The sequence below is a fragment of the Scyliorhinus torazame genome, chromosome 6 (genome assembly GCF_047496885.1).
Source record: "Scyliorhinus torazame isolate Kashiwa2021f chromosome 6, sScyTor2.1, whole genome shotgun sequence".
Lineage (NCBI taxonomy): Eukaryota > Metazoa > Chordata > Chondrichthyes > Carcharhiniformes > Scyliorhinidae > Scyliorhinus > Scyliorhinus torazame.
This window is the reverse complement of record NC_092712.1, coordinates 162,944,827-162,964,099: the sequence shown is the minus strand read 5'-3', so window position 1 is coordinate 162,964,099 and position 19,273 is coordinate 162,944,827. Positions and strand designations below refer to the sequence as shown.

Sequence of the window (19,273 nt, the reverse complement as noted above, 5' to 3'; positions counted from 1 at the left end):
ATCAACCATTACTGTCAATTAAGTGGGTCTCGTTGGGAGGGGGGGTTCCCACTATTCAGGGGGTCTCTGGGAGATTCACCAATTAGTGGATCTCTGAAGGGGGTCCCCTTAATCAAGGGTCTCTATTCAGCAGGTCTTTGGGGGGTCTCCCTATTCAGCGGGATTCTGTGGCTTTCTCGGGTTAACCACTGCAAGGTGGAATAACAACTTGCATTTGTATAGTGCCTTTAACTTAAGACCATAAGACATAGGAGCAGAATTAGGCCACTCGGCCCATCGAGTCTGCTCCGCCATTCAATCATGACTGATATGTTTCTCATCCTCACTCCTGTCTTCTCCCCATGACCTCTGATCTCCTTATGAATCAAGAACTTATCTATCTCTGTCGAAAAGACACTCAGTGATTTGGCCTCCACCGTCATGGACATGGAACCAAAATAGGACAAAATAGAGTGGGGTTCCTCCTATTCAGGAGGTCCCTAAGAGGGGAGTTGTGTCACTCCCGAACTTGAGGCAAGGCAAGAGGGGGGTGATCCAGTAAAAACCCAGGTTCGAGGGGGGTTGGCCTGGCGATGCAGGGGTTGGTGGGTTGGGGACTACTTTGCAATGCATGGGGCGGGGTGGCCTGCCGTGGGACCTCACTATTAGGCTGCCCACTCAAAATGGTGGCCTGATAGCAGGATTCCCCCGGGATAATCTCGTAATCCTTGCCATGCATAAATTTAAATGGCGAAGGACACTGAATTGCTTCCTGATTTCACAAATCAGTTCCAATTCACCTCCGGCAGGAGAACATTGGAGAATCCCGGCCAATTTAATCTAAACAACCCTTCTGGATATTTAAGCCCGTGGATCTGATTTTTTTTTAGGATACTGAAGCAAGACTTGCGATACTTGGACTGCAAATGGTTTCACTGTATTCCCACCTAAACTAGAGTAAAGATCAGAGTGTGTGTTGCCTAGTCAATGACATTGCTGTCGAGACCCATGAAGGTGGGATGACAGAATAAAATGGGGAAAAAACACTGGCAGATAGTTGTTACCAAATGGGGAAATCAGAGGTTTAGATAGTGATAGATAGTGATGCGCTACGGTTTCATAGCTTCTTTCAATGGAGAACACCCCAAAATAAATTAGAGCACCATTATGTTCCCATTGTTTATACTCACAGTCCAGAACCTCTACATCTCAAACATCAGCATCTACGAGGCAACGTGGCATTTATAGATATGGTTAGGTGAAGTACAATGAGAGAAGGCCTGTATGGAGTATAAATACTAACACAGACCAGTTGTGGAATGAATAGATAGCTATGAATTGTTATTTAAAAAATTACAATGTATGCACTTAATGATCATGTTAACTGTGATTACACTGAAATAGCTGATTAAATAATCAACTGCTTTAGAAGTTTGAAACTGTCCATCAGTGCAAATTAGGCAACTTCAAACAGGCAAGGAAGGCCAGGAACCCACTCAGAAGAAACCATCAGAAAAATCCTGAGAGCATCCTGTCACAGGGCTATGCCCCTTTATTTTTGAAAATATGACTTTTCAATATTCAACTGACAGGAAATTTTGCAATTTGAAATGATGTAGAACAAACTACTCACACTTTGAGGACAATCAAAGGACAGTCTTATATTCTTTTAACTTTTTAAATTGGACTCTTAACTTCACTTATCTGTGTCACCCGTGCATGTGCGCACGCTTGAATGGCTGCATGGGGGCCGAATGCTTGGTGAAACATTTTTATTATTTTTCTTTTTTTGTTCTTTAGGGTTTTGGCCAAGGGTGGCACCATGACCGGTACAGGCTTGGAGGGCCGAAGAGCCTGTTCCTGTGCTGTTCTTTGTTCTTAACTGAAGAAAACCTTATTTGCTTGTTCACAGCTTTAAGTGTTAAACACATTTGAATTCTGAGAAGGCATACACTCATGAAAAAGAAACTTACACCTTTGTTGTGATCAACTGAGGAGGCTGAATAGAGGGAGCCAATTTACTCCTCCTCACCTGCTCATAACAGATCACAAAGCCTCGAATTTATATAATAGAATGGTGACTAAAACTTGCACAGTGGCATTGCAAAGGGGAGAAGAATTGTCAATCGAAGACAAAGGAATCATAGAATCCCTACAGTACAGGAGCCCATTTGGCCTACGTGTCTCTGATGCACCAACCCTCAGTGGGAGCACCCTACCTAGGCCCACTTCCTCACTCTAGCCCCACAACCCCATCTAACCTGCACACTAAGGGGCAATTTTATCATGGCCAATCCACCTAACCTGCACATCTTTGGACTGTAGGAGGAAACGCATGCAGACATGGGGAGAACATGCAAATTCCCCACAGTCACCCAAGGCAGGAATTGAATCCAGGAACCTTGCGCTGCGAGGCAGCAGTTCCAACCACTGTGCCGTTCTGGAGCTGCTAGCCCCTTCCCTTGAGGATTATGGGCAGGAATAGGAGGACAACAGATCTCACCTAGATGGCAGGACCATCAGAGACATTCCAGGGTTGTCAATCTCATCATCAATCATTTTGACCAAGTGATGCACTTACTTATCATTTTGCCACCTGCAAACCTTTGCCTTTTCTGATTGCGTGCTCATCTCTGCCAGCCTCCATCTGCACTTCACATGTCCCGCTGGAAGATCAAGGAGAGCGGACTGTTCTCACAGGGGATGAAAATAAATTACTCCCCTGAAGATACCACCTTTGCACTAAAACACAAGTCAATGAAGCCATCATGCGCCATTTCTTTGCTCCTTGCCCGAATTGTTAAGGCCAATGACTGCATGAACTGACTTCTTGTGAGCTCAGCCAAACTGCTCGGCAAGTTATTTATGCTGACGTCATCAGATGCTGCACGTGCTGCTATGTTGCATTGCCATTCCACACACATTACCATCTAATAAATCACCTCTAATACCACACCATGTATTTGCCTTCACAGTGAGATGTCCCTCAGTTCTCTTCAGTCAGAAACCACTGCCAAGCATGAGGCATGACAGTGCAATATATTCTTCAAAGGAGGGCACCCTGACAAATGCACACAATAGTGAAGTGAAAAAAATATAGACATGTCTGAACATGTCCATACCATAACAGTGTCTCAACTCCCATGCCACCACTCTGCCCTCAAAACCTTTCAATTTTTATTTTACCACCACCTTGTTTCAATGCTGACGCAGTAGCTGATGAGGACACAGGCAGTTGACAAAGGCCTCGTCGCATGATTGCACATGGGAAATGTATCCATCGTAGGCACTTAAAATTTGGATTGTGATTGCGTGCGTTACAGCATCTGACTAGTAAGCAAAAGTGGTGCCTACTTCCTGACCCAGCATCAGGAGCTAGGCTCTTATTAAATTTCATTCGTTGCTTTGTTTCCGGCGCCTGTTCGGGTACACAGAGAGAGAATTCAGAATGTCCAAATCACCGAACAAGCACGTCTCTCGGGACTTGTGGGAGGAAACGGGAGCACCCAGAGGAAACCTCTGCGAGTCTATTTACTATTGATGCACACTGTATTTGATTGTTTAAACCTGGCTATGGGCTCGAGGAAAATACAAAAAAACTGTAGAGAAAGCTGGAAGCCAGAGTTGAATCATGGAGTAGACATTTTAAAGACATTTAATAAGGCCTATTAGACACATAGAAACTAGTGTCATCTTTACATAGGTCCAAGCTATAAAATATACACCAGTCACCAAAAAAAGTATTCTTCTTTCTAGTTTAATGTGCAGCCAGGTACAGGATTCTCTTCCTGGCTCCTGAGCATTCTGAGGGCTATTGCTGCTCCACTTTCAGCTCTCTCTCAGAATTTACCTGAATATTACTTGTTTCCCTTTTCTCTAATCCTTTGAAAATGGGCAAGCTGTCTCCAGAGGTAGCTGCCCTAAGTATTCAAATTAGACTGACGGCCTGATTTAGTGTGAGACTCAAGTCTTTCAGCTCAGGAACACACTGTTGGCTGTATGCACAAAATTGGATTATAATTTGTTTCAACCTCAGTAAACTTTATCTAAACAACGGAGGGAATGGAGTTATACATTTTCCTTAACTGCATTTATTTTTTGTTCATAAATTTACAGTACCCAATTTTTTTTCCAGTTAAAGGGCAATTTAGTGTGGCCAATCCACCTAGCCTGCACATCTTTGAGTTGTAGGGGTGAGACCCACGCAAACATGAGGAGAATGTGCAAACTCCACACGGACAGTGATCCGGGACCGGGATCGAACCCAGGTCATCAGCGCCGTGAGCTTAATTGCATTTATCAAGTGGTCAGAATTTACTGTAAGAAGAGAACGAATGTCACCCAGTATATTTTGCCAATATATTTTCTGTGCACTTTTTCCCTCTTCCAAATGGTGCAGCATCCTCTCAAAGGAACAAGAGACGAGTGTGACCAGGGCAAACAACTTTGTGTCTCCTTCACCAATCAGGTTAACAAATCACTTATGTACAGAACAGAGGCTGAATAGTGAACTAGAAGCAAGTTAAACTAGCGAGTTCAATATCAAATTCAGTAGAATGCAAGATAAATTATACAGTTTTGTTCAATCAACCTGAAATTGCACATGGGTTTTAGTTTTCAAAAGAATCATTTTTTTTAACTACCGAGTTCAAAACCAAAAGTAATCTTATTCATACCAATTTTTTTACTTGCCCCAAAGGTGAGATTGCACACATGACTATTTTAAATTAATGTCTTCCTTTATGTTGATTTGTTGCGTGAAAATAAAGAAAGAAGCAAACATTACTGAATAATATCACGGATTACAATTTATTTATTGCTGCCTACACCAGGAAAGAAAGTAAACAAGATTTTATTGTATTGTGCATATATTTATCTTTTTATTGATTGAATGATGGAGATTCCAATCACTGCTGCAATTTCACTTTCACAATTTTTGATCGTGAACATATCATGAGTGATCAAACATTTAGTAAATATTTACATAACAAAATGATGTGTAATGTGACAAACATGTGACATTACATAAAATTATGTGTAATGATCACCAGGCTAACCTAACTGGTTTTAAGGCATTAAAGTAAGAATTTAAACTATTAATAGTAAATGTTCAACTTTTGGCAAGTAACCAAAAGTGCTGATTACAGACCCTCCAAAACATTTGCTTGCACTGTACTCAAAAAACATTTATTCAGTGATTTAATAGGTTTAACTTTAGCCATATTCTTACTTTAGCAATAACATTTGAGTCAAAGATTCACGATTTTAATGTCTGAACAGTAGGTTTCTGAAAAATCTGATGTGCAAGAAAACTGATTTGAATGGTATAAAAGTCTGAGGTGGATATTTTTTGTTCGATTTTTTTTAACACAGCTTTCCTAATACAGCTTGAAACTTGTGCTATTTCGAGCTTCCTCATACTTAAGCTGATAATACTAAACTATCATTCTTGTTCAGCCACATCACAGAAGGAGGCATGAAATGCGGCAAGTCGGAGTACAAAATCCCATATATTTTCTAATTGGGAAAATTTGATCACATAGCTTTAATTGCTCATAGGGACAGAATTATAAATATTGGGAGCTGGGTATGAGTACTTTTGTTCGCTCAGATATTCAACCAGTACGGAAATAAAAATTAAAATAATCATTCATCATTAAACTTCCAAAATACTTCCATACTTTTAAACAAATGGTAGATTATTTTAGGTTATCTGACAATAAAGGTTTCTCCAAGACAAAATAATTAGAACATAGAAAGGCAGTAAATATCCACAAAGGTAGATATGTTTCTGTATGCTATCATTTTCCAAAGATCTCATGAAAGCACCAAAAGCAATTAATGCAAATATTCTTGACCCTGGTGATGAATTTTTTGTTTCTTGAATCAGTCATTTATTTCCAGGAAGGGTCCCCATGTACTTGCATATGATGGAGAGCATGACTTCATCCGCACCTCCACCTATTGACATCAACCTCATATCCCTCAAGGATAAAATAAGAAAAGAGAATCATTTCATTGACATCATATGGAGAGATATAATGCTTACGTTTAATTGTATTTGGCAAATTGCATGCTGCAATGCCCAATGTTTCAAGAGTATTATGATCCCTGCACAGGCCGATAATGTTTTTAAAAAGGAAAGAATCCTCACGATACCAGTGGAAAAAAAAACGGATAAGATTTTTTAGAATCATAGAATTTAGAGTGCGGAAGGAGGTCATTTGGCCCATCGGGTCTGCACCGGCAGCAGACCCTGGTGATGATTTTACTCTCACAAACCAATTAGAATCAACATAATTCAAACATTTAATAGGTGAAGAATATTTCAAATAAAATGGTAAACTTCAATTTAAATAGTCAACAAAATAAAAATATGCCTCATCTAGTTACAAGCACTCATATTTCTTCCCACACAAATATGGGCAACATGCAGTCACACAGTCTTTCAAACTCCTCCTTCATTTTGAAGATCTTTCACTTTGCTTCCATCTGTTTTAAACATCGAGTCTCATTCACCAGCAACCGCATTTCATCCCAGGTTCCCGGGCACAGACACCAACACAATGCACACATCTACGAACCCTCTCTCACAAAGGTTATCAGAGCTGATGACGCGTAATCCCAAGACTCCCTTCTCTGAAATCTTTATAGTCTGGAGGGCTCTGGTACCACTTCAACAGCAATGGGTATTATCCAATCCATAATCCCTCACTCTCCCTGTCTTCAGTGTTCTGCGCTTTCCAGCACAGTCCCTGCTCTAACCGGAGGGGCCTCCTTCAACACCAGGATCTGTTCTAATACAACCAAACATGAAGCTGTTCCATTTGGAGAAAACCTGGCCTATTCTCTCTTTGCACCAATTCTTAATATTCTGAATTGCCTAACAGGAAAAACAGACCGAAATCGAACTCTGTTGCAAACAGATTTCTATTTACCCTATGCTTCTTAGCTGGTCACCTCCATGGCAACCCCAGGTCAGATGGACATTTCTTGGAACCTAATAATGCCACAATCAAGAAACCAATTAACCCTCTTCCAAAATACTTCCCAGCACATTTTGTTCTTAAAAAGTAATCAGACAAAATAATTACAGACTTTGTAAAATTAATTAACAGGTATTCTGTGCTCAGTGTATGTTCTTTAAAAAACATTTTAATTATATCTTTTAAAAAAAGGAAATTTGCTTCTAAGTTACCAAGGAAAGACCAGCATTCAAGGACAAGGAGGGTATCAAACTCAATCGAAACCCTGAAGGGAAAATCGCTAATACTCAATTTTTAAAAATGATTTCTGGTCATTTTCAATATCTTGTTTTAATAAATGATTTATGTTAACCTCTTTTGAGTATACGGATGGTGCATTTTAAAAATCACATGCTATTTGATCATTACTGAAAAAGCACCAGTAACTGCTTTTTATTTTATTGCAAACCCTCCCGTCACATCTTCTCTTTCGCAAGGTGTTTAGAATTTCATGGGTTTGTGTGACATGACAAAGGGTGCTGGCCATTCTCTGGTACTTCATTCATAAGAACAAGGAGCAGGAGTCGGCAACTCAGTCCCTCGAGCATGCTCCACCATTCTATGGCTGATCTCCTCTCGGCCCCAACTCCACTTTCCTGCCCATTCTCCATAACCCTTCAACCCATTACTAATTAAAAATCTGTCTATCTCCTCAAATTTACTCAATGTCCTGGCATCCATCGCACTCTACAGTAATAAATTCCACAGATTCACTGTCCTTTGTGAGAAGTAATTTCTCCTCATTTCTGTTTTAAATCTGCTGCCCCTTATCTAAAACTATGGCCTCACGTGCTAGATTGTCCCACAAGAGAAGCATTCGCTCTCCATCTATTTTGTCAATACCGTTTATCATCTTATATACCTCAATTAGATCTCATCTTATTCTTTTAAACTCAAGAGTATAGGCAGTATAAACTGCTCAATCTCGCTTCAAAAGACAAACCCCATATCTTTGGAATCAATCGAGTGAACCTCCTCTGAACTGCCTCTAATGCAACCACATCCCTCCTCAAATAAGGAGACCAAAACTGTACACAGTACTCCAGGTGCCGTCTCACCAATGCCTTACACAGTTGCAGCAATACGACCCTACTTTTATACTCTATTCCTTTAGCTATGAAGGCCAATATTCAATTTGCCTTCCTTATTATCTGAATAGCAGTTTTCTGAGATTCATGCACAAGGACACCCTCTGCACCAACGCACTCTGAAGTTTCTCTCCATTGAGAGAATAAGTTGCCTTTTTATTGTTCCAACCAAAATGGATAGCTTCACATTTATCTACTTTAAATTCCATTTGCCAAATTTTGGTCCACTCACCTATCCTAGCTACACCCATCTGAAAATTTCTTACTTCCTCTTTGCAACTTACTGTCCCACCTATTTTAGTGCCATCTGCATATTTGGCTATAGTATCTTCTCATCCTACATTCAAGTCATTAATATATATTGTAAGTAGTTGGGGCTCGACTACCGAACCCTGTGGCATCCCACTAGTTACATCTTGCCAATCCATTGGAACCTTTCCTGTATAAGGGAATTTTGGAATATTAAAACCAATGGATCAACAACCTATGCTGATAAGCCCTGGGAATTCTCCACCTTCAATTCCCATAGTTAGGTATTGATGATGATTATTCCAGGTTCCCCCCTTTCTATTACCTCTGAATTAGCTGTTGCTATTGGCATGGTACTAGCGTCCTCCACTGTGAAAACGGAGGCAAAATATTGATATAGCACCTCCGCCATTTCTGTGTTCCCCACTATTAACTCTCTAGTCTCATCCTCCAAAGGACAAACGTTCACTTTAGCTACTCTCTTCCCTTTTATATACTTGTAGAAGCTATTGCTATCCTTTTTTATATTTTGTGTTAGATTTTATATCATAGAATTTACAGTGCAGAAGGAGGCCATTCGGCCCATTGAGTCTGCACCGGCTCTTGGAAAGAGCACCCTACCCAAGGTCAACACCTTCACCCTATCCCCATAACCCAGTAACCCCACCCAACACTAAGGGTAATTTTGGACACTAATGGCAATTTATCATGGCCAATCCACCTAACCTGTACATCTTTGGACTGTGGGAGGAAACCGGAGCACCCGGAGGAAACCCACGCACACACGGGGAGGATGTGCAGACTCCGCACAGACAGTGACCCAAGCCGGAATCGAACCTGGGACCCTGGAGCCGTGAAGAAATTGTGCTATCCACAATGCTACAGTGCTGAAAATTTCTTTCAGAATTTACCTTTGCTCTTTTTATTACTTTTTTAGTAACCCGTTGTGATCTTCGAAGTTTCCTAACAGTTTGCCACTGGCCTGTGCAATCTGGTATGCCTTCATTTTTGTCTTTATTTTATCTTAATTTCCTTGCTCCCCTGTTACAATCCTTCTTCCTCTCTGGAATATAAGATCATAGGGCAGAGGAGCAGAATTAGGCCACTTGGCCCATCGAGTCTGCCGTTCAATCATGGCTGATATTTTTCTCATCCCCATTCACCTGCCTTCTCCCCATAACCCCTGATCCCCTTATTAATCAAGAACCTATCTATCTCCGTCTTAAAGACACTCAGTGATTTTGCCTCCACAGCCTTCTGCAGCAAAGAGTTCCACAGATTCACCACCCTCTGAAGATGGCTCGGGAAATTGCAACGCACTAGTGATAATTTACCAAAATTCACTAGATTCTGGGGTGGTCCCGGCGAATTGGAAATGAGCAAACGTGACACCAGTGTTTAAAAAAAATAGGTAGGCAGAAAACGGATAGAACATAGAACATAGAAAATACAGCACAGAACAGGCCCTTCGGTCCACGATGTTGTGCCGAACCTTTGTCCCAGATTAATCATAGATTATCATTGAATTTACAGTGCAGAAGGAGGCCATTCGGCCCACTGAGTCTGCACCGGCTCCTGGAAAGAGCACCCTACCCAAACTCAACACCTCCACCCAACACCAAGGGCAATTTTGGACATTAAGGGCAATTTATCATTGGCCAATTCACCTAACCTGCACATCTTTGGACTGTGGGAGGAAACCGGAGCACCCGGAGGAAACCCACGCAGACACGGGGAGGACGTGCAGACTCCGCACAGACAGTGACCCAAGCCGAAATCGAACCTGGGACCCTGGAGCTGTGAAGCAATTGTGCTATCCACAATGCTACCGTGCTGCCCTTAAGAACAAATAAATCTACACTATATCATTTTACCGTAATCCATGTACCTATCCAATAGATGCTTGAAGGCCCCTAATGTTTCCGACTCAACTACTTCCACAGGCAGTGCATTCCATGCCCCCACTACTCTCTGGGTAAAGAACCTACCTCTGATGTCCCTCCTATATCTTCCACCTTTCACCTTAAATTTATGTCCCCTTGTAATGGTTTGTTCCACCCGGGGAAAAAGTCTCTGACTGTCTATCTATTCCCCTGATCATCTTATAAACCTCTATCAAGTCGCCCCTCATCCTTCTCCGTTCTAATGAGAAAAGGCCTAGCACCCTCAACCTTTCCTCGTAGGACTTACTCTCCATTCCAGGCAACATCCTGGTAAATCTTCTTTGCACCTTTTCCAAAGCTTCCACATCCTTCCTAAAATGAGGCAACCAGAACTGTACACAGTACTCCAAATGTGGCCTTACCAAAGTTTTGAACAGCTGCATCATCACCTCACGGCTCTTAAATTCAATCCCTCTGTTAATGAACGCGAGCACACCATAGGCCTTCTTCACAGCTCTATCCACTTGAGCGGCAACTTTCAAAGATGTATGAACATAGACCCCAAGATCTCTCTGCTCCTCCACATTGCCAAGAACTCTACCGTTAACCCTGTATTCCGCATTCATATTTGTCCTTCCAAAATGGACAACCTCACACTTTTCAGGGTTAAACTCTATCTGCCACTTCTCAGCCCAGCTCTGCATCCTATCTATGTCTCTTTGCAGCCGACAACAGCCCTCCTTACTATCCACAACTCCACCAATCTTCGTATCGTCTGCAAATTTACTGACCCACCCTTCAACTCCCTCATCCAAGTCATTAATGAAAATCACAAACAGCAGAGGACCCAAAACTGATCCCTGCGGTACGCCACTGGTAACTGGGATCCAGGCTGAATATTTGCCATCCACCACCACTCTCTGACTTCTATCGGTTTGCCAGTTCGTTATCCAACTGGCCAAATTTCCCACTATCCCATGCCTCCTTACTTCCTGCATACGCCTACCATGGGGAACCTTATCAAATGCCTTACTACAATCCATGTACACTACATCCACTGCTTTACCTTCATCCACATGCTTGGTCACCTCCTCAAAGAATTCAATAAGACTTGTAAGGCAAGACCTACCCCTCACAAATCCGTACTGACTATCCCTAATCAAGCAGTGTCTTTCCAGATGCTCAGAAATCCTATCCTTCAGTACCCTTTCCATTACTTTGCCTACCACCGAAGTAAGACTAACTGGCCTGTAATTCCCAGGGTTATCCCTAGTCCCTTTTTTGAACAGGGGCACGACATTCGCCACTCTCCAATCCCCTGGTACCACCCCTGTTGACAGTGAGGACGAAAAGATCATTGCCAACGGCTCTGCAATTTCATCTCTTGCTTCCCATAGAATCCTTGGATATATCCCGTCAGGCCCGGGGGACTTGTCTATCCTCAAGTTTTTCAAAATGCTCAACACATCTTCCTTCCTCACAAGTATTTCCTCGAGCTTACCAATCTGTTTCACACTGTCCTCTCCAACAATATCGCCCCTCTCATTTGTAAATACAGAAGAAAAGTACTCGTTCAAGACCTCTCCTATCTCTTCAGACTCAATACACAATCTCCCGCTACTGTCCTTGATCGGACCTACCCTCGCTCTAGTCATTCTCATATTTCTCACATATGTGTAAAAGGCCTTGGGGTTTTCCTTGATCCTACCCGCCAAAGATTGTTCATGCCCTCTCTTAGCTCTCCTAACCCCTTTCTTCAGTTCCCTCCCGGCTATCTTGTATCCCTCCAATGCCCTGTCTGAACCTTGTTTCCTCAGCCTTACATAAGTCTCCTTTTTCCTTTTAACAAGACATTCAACCTCTCTTGTCAACCATGGTTCCCTCACTTGACCATCTCTTCCCTGCCTGACAGGGACATACATATCAAGGACACATAGCACCTGTTCCTTGAACAAGTTCCACATTTCACTTGTGTCCTTCCCTGCCAGCCTATGTTCCCAACTTATGCACTTCAATTCTTGTCTGACAACATCGTATTTACCCTTCCCCCAATTGTAAACCTTGCCCTGTTGCACGTACCTATCCCTCTCCATTACTAAAGTGAAAGTCACAGAATTGTGGTCACTATCTCCAAAATGCTCCCCCACTAACAAATCTATCACTTGCCCTGGTTCATTACCCAGTACTAAATCCAATATTGCCCCTCCTCTGGTCGGACAATCTACATACTGTGTTAGAAAAGCTTCCTGGACACACTGCACAAACACCACCCCATCCAAACTATTTGATCTAAAGAGTTTCCACTCAATATTTGGGAAGTTAAAGTCGCCCATGACTACTACCCTATGACTTCTGCACCTTTCCAAAATCTGTTTCCCAATCTGTTCCTCCACATCTCTGTTACTATTGGGGGGCCTATAGAAAACTCCTAACAAGGTGACTGCTCCTTTCCTATTTCTGACTTCAACCCATACTACCTCAATAGGGTGATACTCCTCGAACTGCCTTTCTGCAGCTGTTATACTATCTCTAATTAATAATGCCACCCCCCCACCTCTTTTACCACCCTCCCTAATCTTATTGAAACATCTATAACCAGGGACCTCCAACAACCATTTCTGCCCCTCTTCTTTCCACGTTTCCGTGATGGCCACCACATCGTAGTCCCAAGTACCGATCCATGCCTTAAGTTCACCCACCTTATTCCTGATGCTTCTTGCGTTGAAGTATACACACTTCAACCCATCTCCGTGCCTGCAAATACTCTCCTTTGTCAGTGTTCCCTTCCCCACTGCCTCATTACATGCTTTGGCGTCCTGAATATCGGCTACCTTAGTTGCTGGACTACAAATCCGGTTCCCATTCCCCTGCCAAATTAGTTTAAACCCTCCCGAAGAGTACTAGCAAACCTCCCTCCCAGGATATTGGTGCCCCTCTGGTTCAGATGCAACCCGTCCTGCTTGTACAGGTCCCACCTTCCCCAGAATGCGCTCCAATTATCCAAATACCTGAAGCCCTCCCTCCTACACCATTCCTGCAGCCACGTGTTCAACTGCACTCTCTCCCTATTCCTAGCCTCGCTATCACGTGGCACCGGCAACAAACCAGAGATGACAACTCTGTCTGTCCTGGCTTTCAACTTCCAGCCTAACTCCCTAAACTTGTTTATTACCTCCACACCCCTTTTCCTACCTATGTCGTTGGTACCAATGTGCACCACGACTTCTGGCTGCTCCCCCTCCCCCTTAAGGATCCTGAAGACACGATCCGAGACATCCCTGGCCCTGGCACCCGGGAGGCAACATACCTTCCGGGAGTCTCGCTCGCGACCACAGAATCTCCTATCTATTCCCCTAAACATTGAATCTCCTACAACTATTGCTTTTCTATTCTCCCCCCTTCCCTTCGGAGCCCCAGAGCCAGACTCAATGCCAGAGACCTGGCTGCTAGGGCCTTCCCCCGGTAAGTCATCCCCCCCAACAGCATCCAAAACGGTATACTTGTTTTGAAGGGGAACGGCCACGAGGGATCCCTGCACTGTCTGCCTGTTTGTTTTTTTCCCCCTGACTGTAACCCAGCTATTCTTGTCCTGTACCTTGGGTGTGGTTACCTCCCTGTAACTCTTCTCAATCACCCCCTCTGCCTCCCGGATGATCCGAAGTTCATCCAGCTTCAGCTCCAGTTCCCTAACACGGTCTTTGAGGAGCTGAAGTTGGGTGTACTTCCCGCAGGTATAGTCAGCGGGGACACCAGTGGTATCCCTCACCACCCACATCCTACAGGAGGAGCATGCAACTGGCCTAGCCTCCATCCCCTCTTACCTTACAGAATATAGCTGCTGTGTGGGCTAACTAGATCTCCGCCCTCCAACTCTGCTCCCAGTCAGCTACACTTTCTGTAAACTCCTGGCTCTCTTCGCACTCTTTGCGGAAATGGCGGAAACAAAATGAAAGGAGCACCTTACTCCCTCCTCACCCAACTCCCTCGGTCACCAAACTCTTACTATAGCACTCAAAAAGCACCAAATTCATGACTCCCTCGGTCACCAAACTCTTACTATAGCACTCAAAAAGCACCAAATTCAGCACTTAGTGCAAACCTAATTATAGGCCAGTTAGCTTAACCTCGGTAGTAGGGAAGATGCTGGAATCTATCATCAAGGAAGAAACAGCAAGGCATCTGGATGGAAATTGTCCCGTTGGGCAGATGCAGCATGGGTTCATAAAGGGCAGGTCGTGCCTAACAAATTCAGTGGAATTTTTTGAGGACATTACCAGTGCGGTAGGTAACAGGGAGCCAATGGATGTGGTATATCTGGATTTCCAGAAAGCTTTTGACAAGATGCCACACAAAAGATTGTTGCATAAGATAAAGATGCATGGCATTAAGGGTAAAGTAGTAGCATGGATAGAGGATTGGTTAATTAATAGAAAGCAAAGAGTGGGGATTAATTGGTGTTTATCTGGTTGGCAAACAGTAGCTAGTGGTGTCCATCAGGGTTCAGTGTTGGGCCCACAATTGTTCACAATTTACATAGATGATTTGGAGTTGGAGCCCAAGTGCAATATGTCCAGGTTTGCAGACGACACTAAGATGAGTGGTAAAGCAAAAAGTGCAGAGGATACTAGAAGTCTGCAGAGGGATTTGGATAGGCTAAGTGAATGGGCTAGGGTCTGGCAGATGGAATACAATGTTGACAAATGTGAGGTTATCCATTTTGGTAGGAATAATAGGAAAAGGGATTATTATTTAAATGATGAAATATTAAAACATGCCGCTGTGCAGAGAGACCTGGGTGTGCTAGTGCATGAGTCGCAAAAAGTTGGTTTCCAGGTGATTAAGAAGGCAAATGGAATTTTGTCCTTCATTGCTAGAGGGATGGAGTTTAAGACTATGGAGGTTATGCGACAATTTTATAAGGTGTTAGTGAGGCCACCCCTGGAACAGTGTGTTCAGTTTTGGTCTCCTTACCTGAGAAAGGACGTACTAGCGCTGGAGGGTGTGCAGAGGAGATTCACTAGGTTAATCCCAGAGCTGAAGGGGTTGGATTACGAGGAGAGGTTGAGTAGACTGGGACTGTACTTGTTGGAATTTAGAAGGAATCAGGGGGATCTTATAGAAACGTATAAAATTATGAAGGGAATAGATAGGACAGATGCGGGCAGGTTGTTTCCACTGGCTGGTGAAAGCAGAACTAGGGCGCATAGCCTCAAAATAAGGGGAAGTAGATTTAGGACTGAGCTAAGGAGGAACATCTTCACCCAAAGGGTTGTGAATCTATGGAATTCCTTGCCCAGTGAAGCAGTTGACGCTCCTTCATTAAATGTTTTTAAGATAAAGATAGATAGTTTTTTGAAGAATAAAGGGATTAAGGGTTATGGTGTTCGGACCGGAAAGTGGAGCTGAGTCCAAAAAAGATCAGCCATGATCTCATTGAATGGCGGAGCAGGCTCGAGGGGCCAGATGGCCTCCTGCTCCTAGTTCTTATGTTCTCTGGCTGAAGAAATTCCTCCTCATCTGTTTTAAAGGATCGTCCCTTTAGTCTGAGGTGGTGTTCTCTGGTTCTAATTTTCCTACCAGTGGAAAATTTCATTTCATTTTCAAGTGGAAACATCCTTTCCACATCCACTCTATCCAGGCCTCACAGTATCCTGTATGTTTCAACAAGATCCCCCCTCCTCCTTCTAAACTCCAACAAGTACAGACCCAGAGTCCTCAACCGTTCCTCATACGACTAGCTGTTCATCCCAGGGATCATTCTTATGACCCTCCTCTGGACCCTTTCCAAGGCTAGCACATCCTTCCTTAGATACGGGGCCCAAAACTGCTCACAATACTCCAAATGGGGTCTGACCAGAGCCTTATACAGCCTTAGAAGTACATTCCTGGTCTTGTACTCTAGTGCTCTCGACATGAATGCTAACATTGCATTTGCCTTCTTAACTGCCGACTGAACCTGCACGTTAACCTGAAGAGAATCATGAACACGGTTCCCAAGTCCCTTTGTGCTTCTTATTTCCTAAGCATTACCCCATTTAGAAAATAGTCTAAACCTAAATGTCTCCTTCCAAAGTGCATAACCTCATACTTTTCCACATTGTATTTCATTTGCCACTTCATTGCCCACTCTCCTAGCCTGTCCAAATCCTTCTGCAGCCCCCTTGCTTCCTCAATACTACCTGTCCCTCTACAGATCTTTGTATCATCTGCAAACTTAGCAACAGTGCCTTCAGTTCCTTCTTCCAGATCATTAATGCATATTGTGAAAAGCACACCACAAGTCACTGGCTGCCATCCTGAAAAAGACCCCTGTATCCCCACTCTCTGCCTTCTGCCAGTCAGCTAATCCTCTATCCATGCCAGGATCTTACCCTTAACACCATGGGCTCTTAACACCATGGGCTCTTAACACCATGGGCTCTTAACTTATTTAACAATCTCCTATGCGGCACCTTGTCAAAGGCCTTCTGGAAATCTAAATAAATCACATCAACTGGTTCTCCTTTGTCTAACTTCATTCTCCTCAAAGAACTCTTTGTCAGACATGACCTCCTTTTGACAAAGCCGTGCTGACTCAGTCCTATTTTATCATGCACTTCCAAGTACTCCGCAATCTCATCTTTAATAGCGGACTCTAAAATCTTACCAATGACCCAAGTCAGGCTAATCGGCCTATAATTTCCTGTCTTCTGCCTCCCTCCCTTCTTAAACAGAGGTGTTAAATTAGCCACTTTCCAGGCATCTGGGACCCTTCCTGCCTCCAGTTCTAGTTGGTATAAATTGAATATCTCCTGAAACAACGACCACTGCTCATCAACTGTCCTACCTTTTAATCTTCCTGCCCAATCCACTGGGGCCAAATCTGTCCTCATGCCAAAATAATTATCTTTTTTAACTCCAGAACACGAGTATGGGAATCCAGTTTATCACCCTCAAACTGAATTTGAAATTCTATCATGACCTCATTCAAGTAGTTATTTCTCAATTGGCTATTATCATAAGTAATTCTTATGAACAAGTCTAAGAAAGGTTTGAAGTCCAGTGGCTTACAAAACCAAACTCGATATCCAAGGGCTTAAAGCAAACGATACTGGATAGCGATCAAGAACATACATTTTGACCAAATTTCCCTTCCTTAATCCCAGGGATGCTGAAGGCAGCTAAAGTTCTTTTCGTGCCACCTGAGATCTGCTACATCAACACAAAACAGTGATCAAACGTGGAACCTTCTAGATTTGTGAGACTGAGTCAATGAGATACCAGAATTTTATTAGATCCACGATTATCTCAAATGCATAAATTTGAGAAAGCTTTGGATTGTATTTTGAGATAAAGATTTTCTGGGTTTGTGCACTAGATCATCTGACCAGTGATTATTTCCCGCACCTACACAGCGCAGGAAAATTTCCCCTATAAACATACCATATGATTAGAAACCTACTGCGGGATTCTCCGTGGGCAGGATCCTCCATGTCGCCGGCAGCACATCCATGCCCGCTAGTTTCTTGATGGTGTGGGATGGGAAACCCCATTGGCCGGCTGCAGGAATGGAGAATCCCGCTGCTGGTGGGGGCGCGCCGCACCTGAAAACGGGGCTAGTGGGAGGGAGAATCCTGCCCCTTATTTAACTGGATGTAACTTCACAACTTGTCTATTGCTGAATATCTATTTTAATTGATTCCAGGTTGAATTATATAGCTAATGTGTTGCATTTAAAACAAGAAGAAAACATATTTGCAGTTAAACTCAGTTCATGTCTGTATCCTTTAATTTTACTCACCTGTACAGTCTGCTCACCAGCACTTCGTTCGTAAAACCCATTCCTCCCCAGAACTGGAGACAGCTGTCAGCTACATCACGAACCAGGCGGCCTGCCTTCAATTTTGCCATTGAGGCTAATTTTGTTGCATCATTTCCTTGAATATATTGAGCTGAATGAAGAAGATATAAATTTAAACAATAACTAAACTTAAAGTAAATCTTCTATAATCAAAGCCTAACACAAAGTTTGTGTTTGAAGGTAGTATCATATTTGCAGGTAGTGGAGTGGGGGCTGGTAGGATGGGTTTACCATGACAACATAAACTGCAAGGTAATGCTTAGTACAATAATATCTCAACCCCCTGAAATACTACTGCCTTGGACAAACCACAATGTGTGTTATTCTTTGCAAAAAATTAATATCATAACATTGCCACTGTTTGCCAGCAGAGTTTGAGATGGTTACAACCCTCATGGAGGTCACGGGATATGGACCATCAGGTTTCCAGTGACATCAGCCGAGTACAAACTTCCCCGATAATGGGATGAGGCCTCCCCTTAACGAGGGGAGTCTGCTTAATATAAAACCCTGGTCTAAATGAAGGCCAGGACAGGAAACCCTTCGGGGAGTGGAATAGAGAAATTGCGTATGTCATTAAACCCAGTTTTGTATCCTACCTATTGTTTCTTTGTGGTCACTCTGTGCAGATTCCATAGAGACTGATAGTGACAGATCCCCTAGATCAAATTAATTGATTTGAACAATAGTGATGACATGCCATGTGACTGGCAGCAATTTTGAGATTTATTGTAACACATTATATTAGAAAATCTTTTTTCTCATGTTAGAATTGGATTGGGGTTTATTGTCACGTGTACAGAGGTACAGTGAAAAGTATTGTTTTGTGTACAATCCAGACAGGTCGTTCCATACATGAAAACAAACATAGGATATGCGATAGATACGCAATGTAAATACATAAGACACAATCATCGGGTGAAACATAGGGAGTGCAGTACTACTCAGTAAAGAAGATGCATGGAGGGATCAGTTCAGTCCATTAGAGGGTCATTCAGGAGTCTGGCAACCGTGGGGAAGAAGCTGTTTTTGGATCTGTTAGTGCATGTTCTCAGACTTTTGTATCTCTTGCCTGATGGAAGAGGTTTGAAGACAGAATACCTCGGGTGGGAGGGGTCTTTGATTATGCTGCCTGCTTTCCCAAGGCAATGGGAGGTGTAGACAGAGTCAATGGATGGGAGGTGGACTGGGCTGTGTTCACGACTCTTT

At 43.0% G+C, this 19,273-nt stretch overlaps 1 protein-coding gene across 1 annotated transcript in view; it reads right to left on the bottom strand.

The window, feature by feature from the left end:
- Window positions 1-4,769: 4,769 nt before the first annotated feature.
- LOC140425121 (probable acyl-CoA dehydrogenase 6) overlaps window positions 4,770-19,273 on the bottom strand; it is a 116,720-nt gene continuing 102,216 nt past the window's right edge. The window contains exons 8-9 of the mRNA XM_072509035.1: window positions 18,005-18,155; window positions 4,770-5,963 (exon numbers count right to left, since the gene is read on the bottom strand). Coding sequence (XP_072365136.1) covers window positions 5,870-5,963; window positions 18,005-18,155 — 245 coding nt within the window. The 3' untranslated portion in view covers window positions 4,770-5,869. The remainder of the gene's footprint in view (window positions 5,964-18,004; window positions 18,156-19,273) is intronic.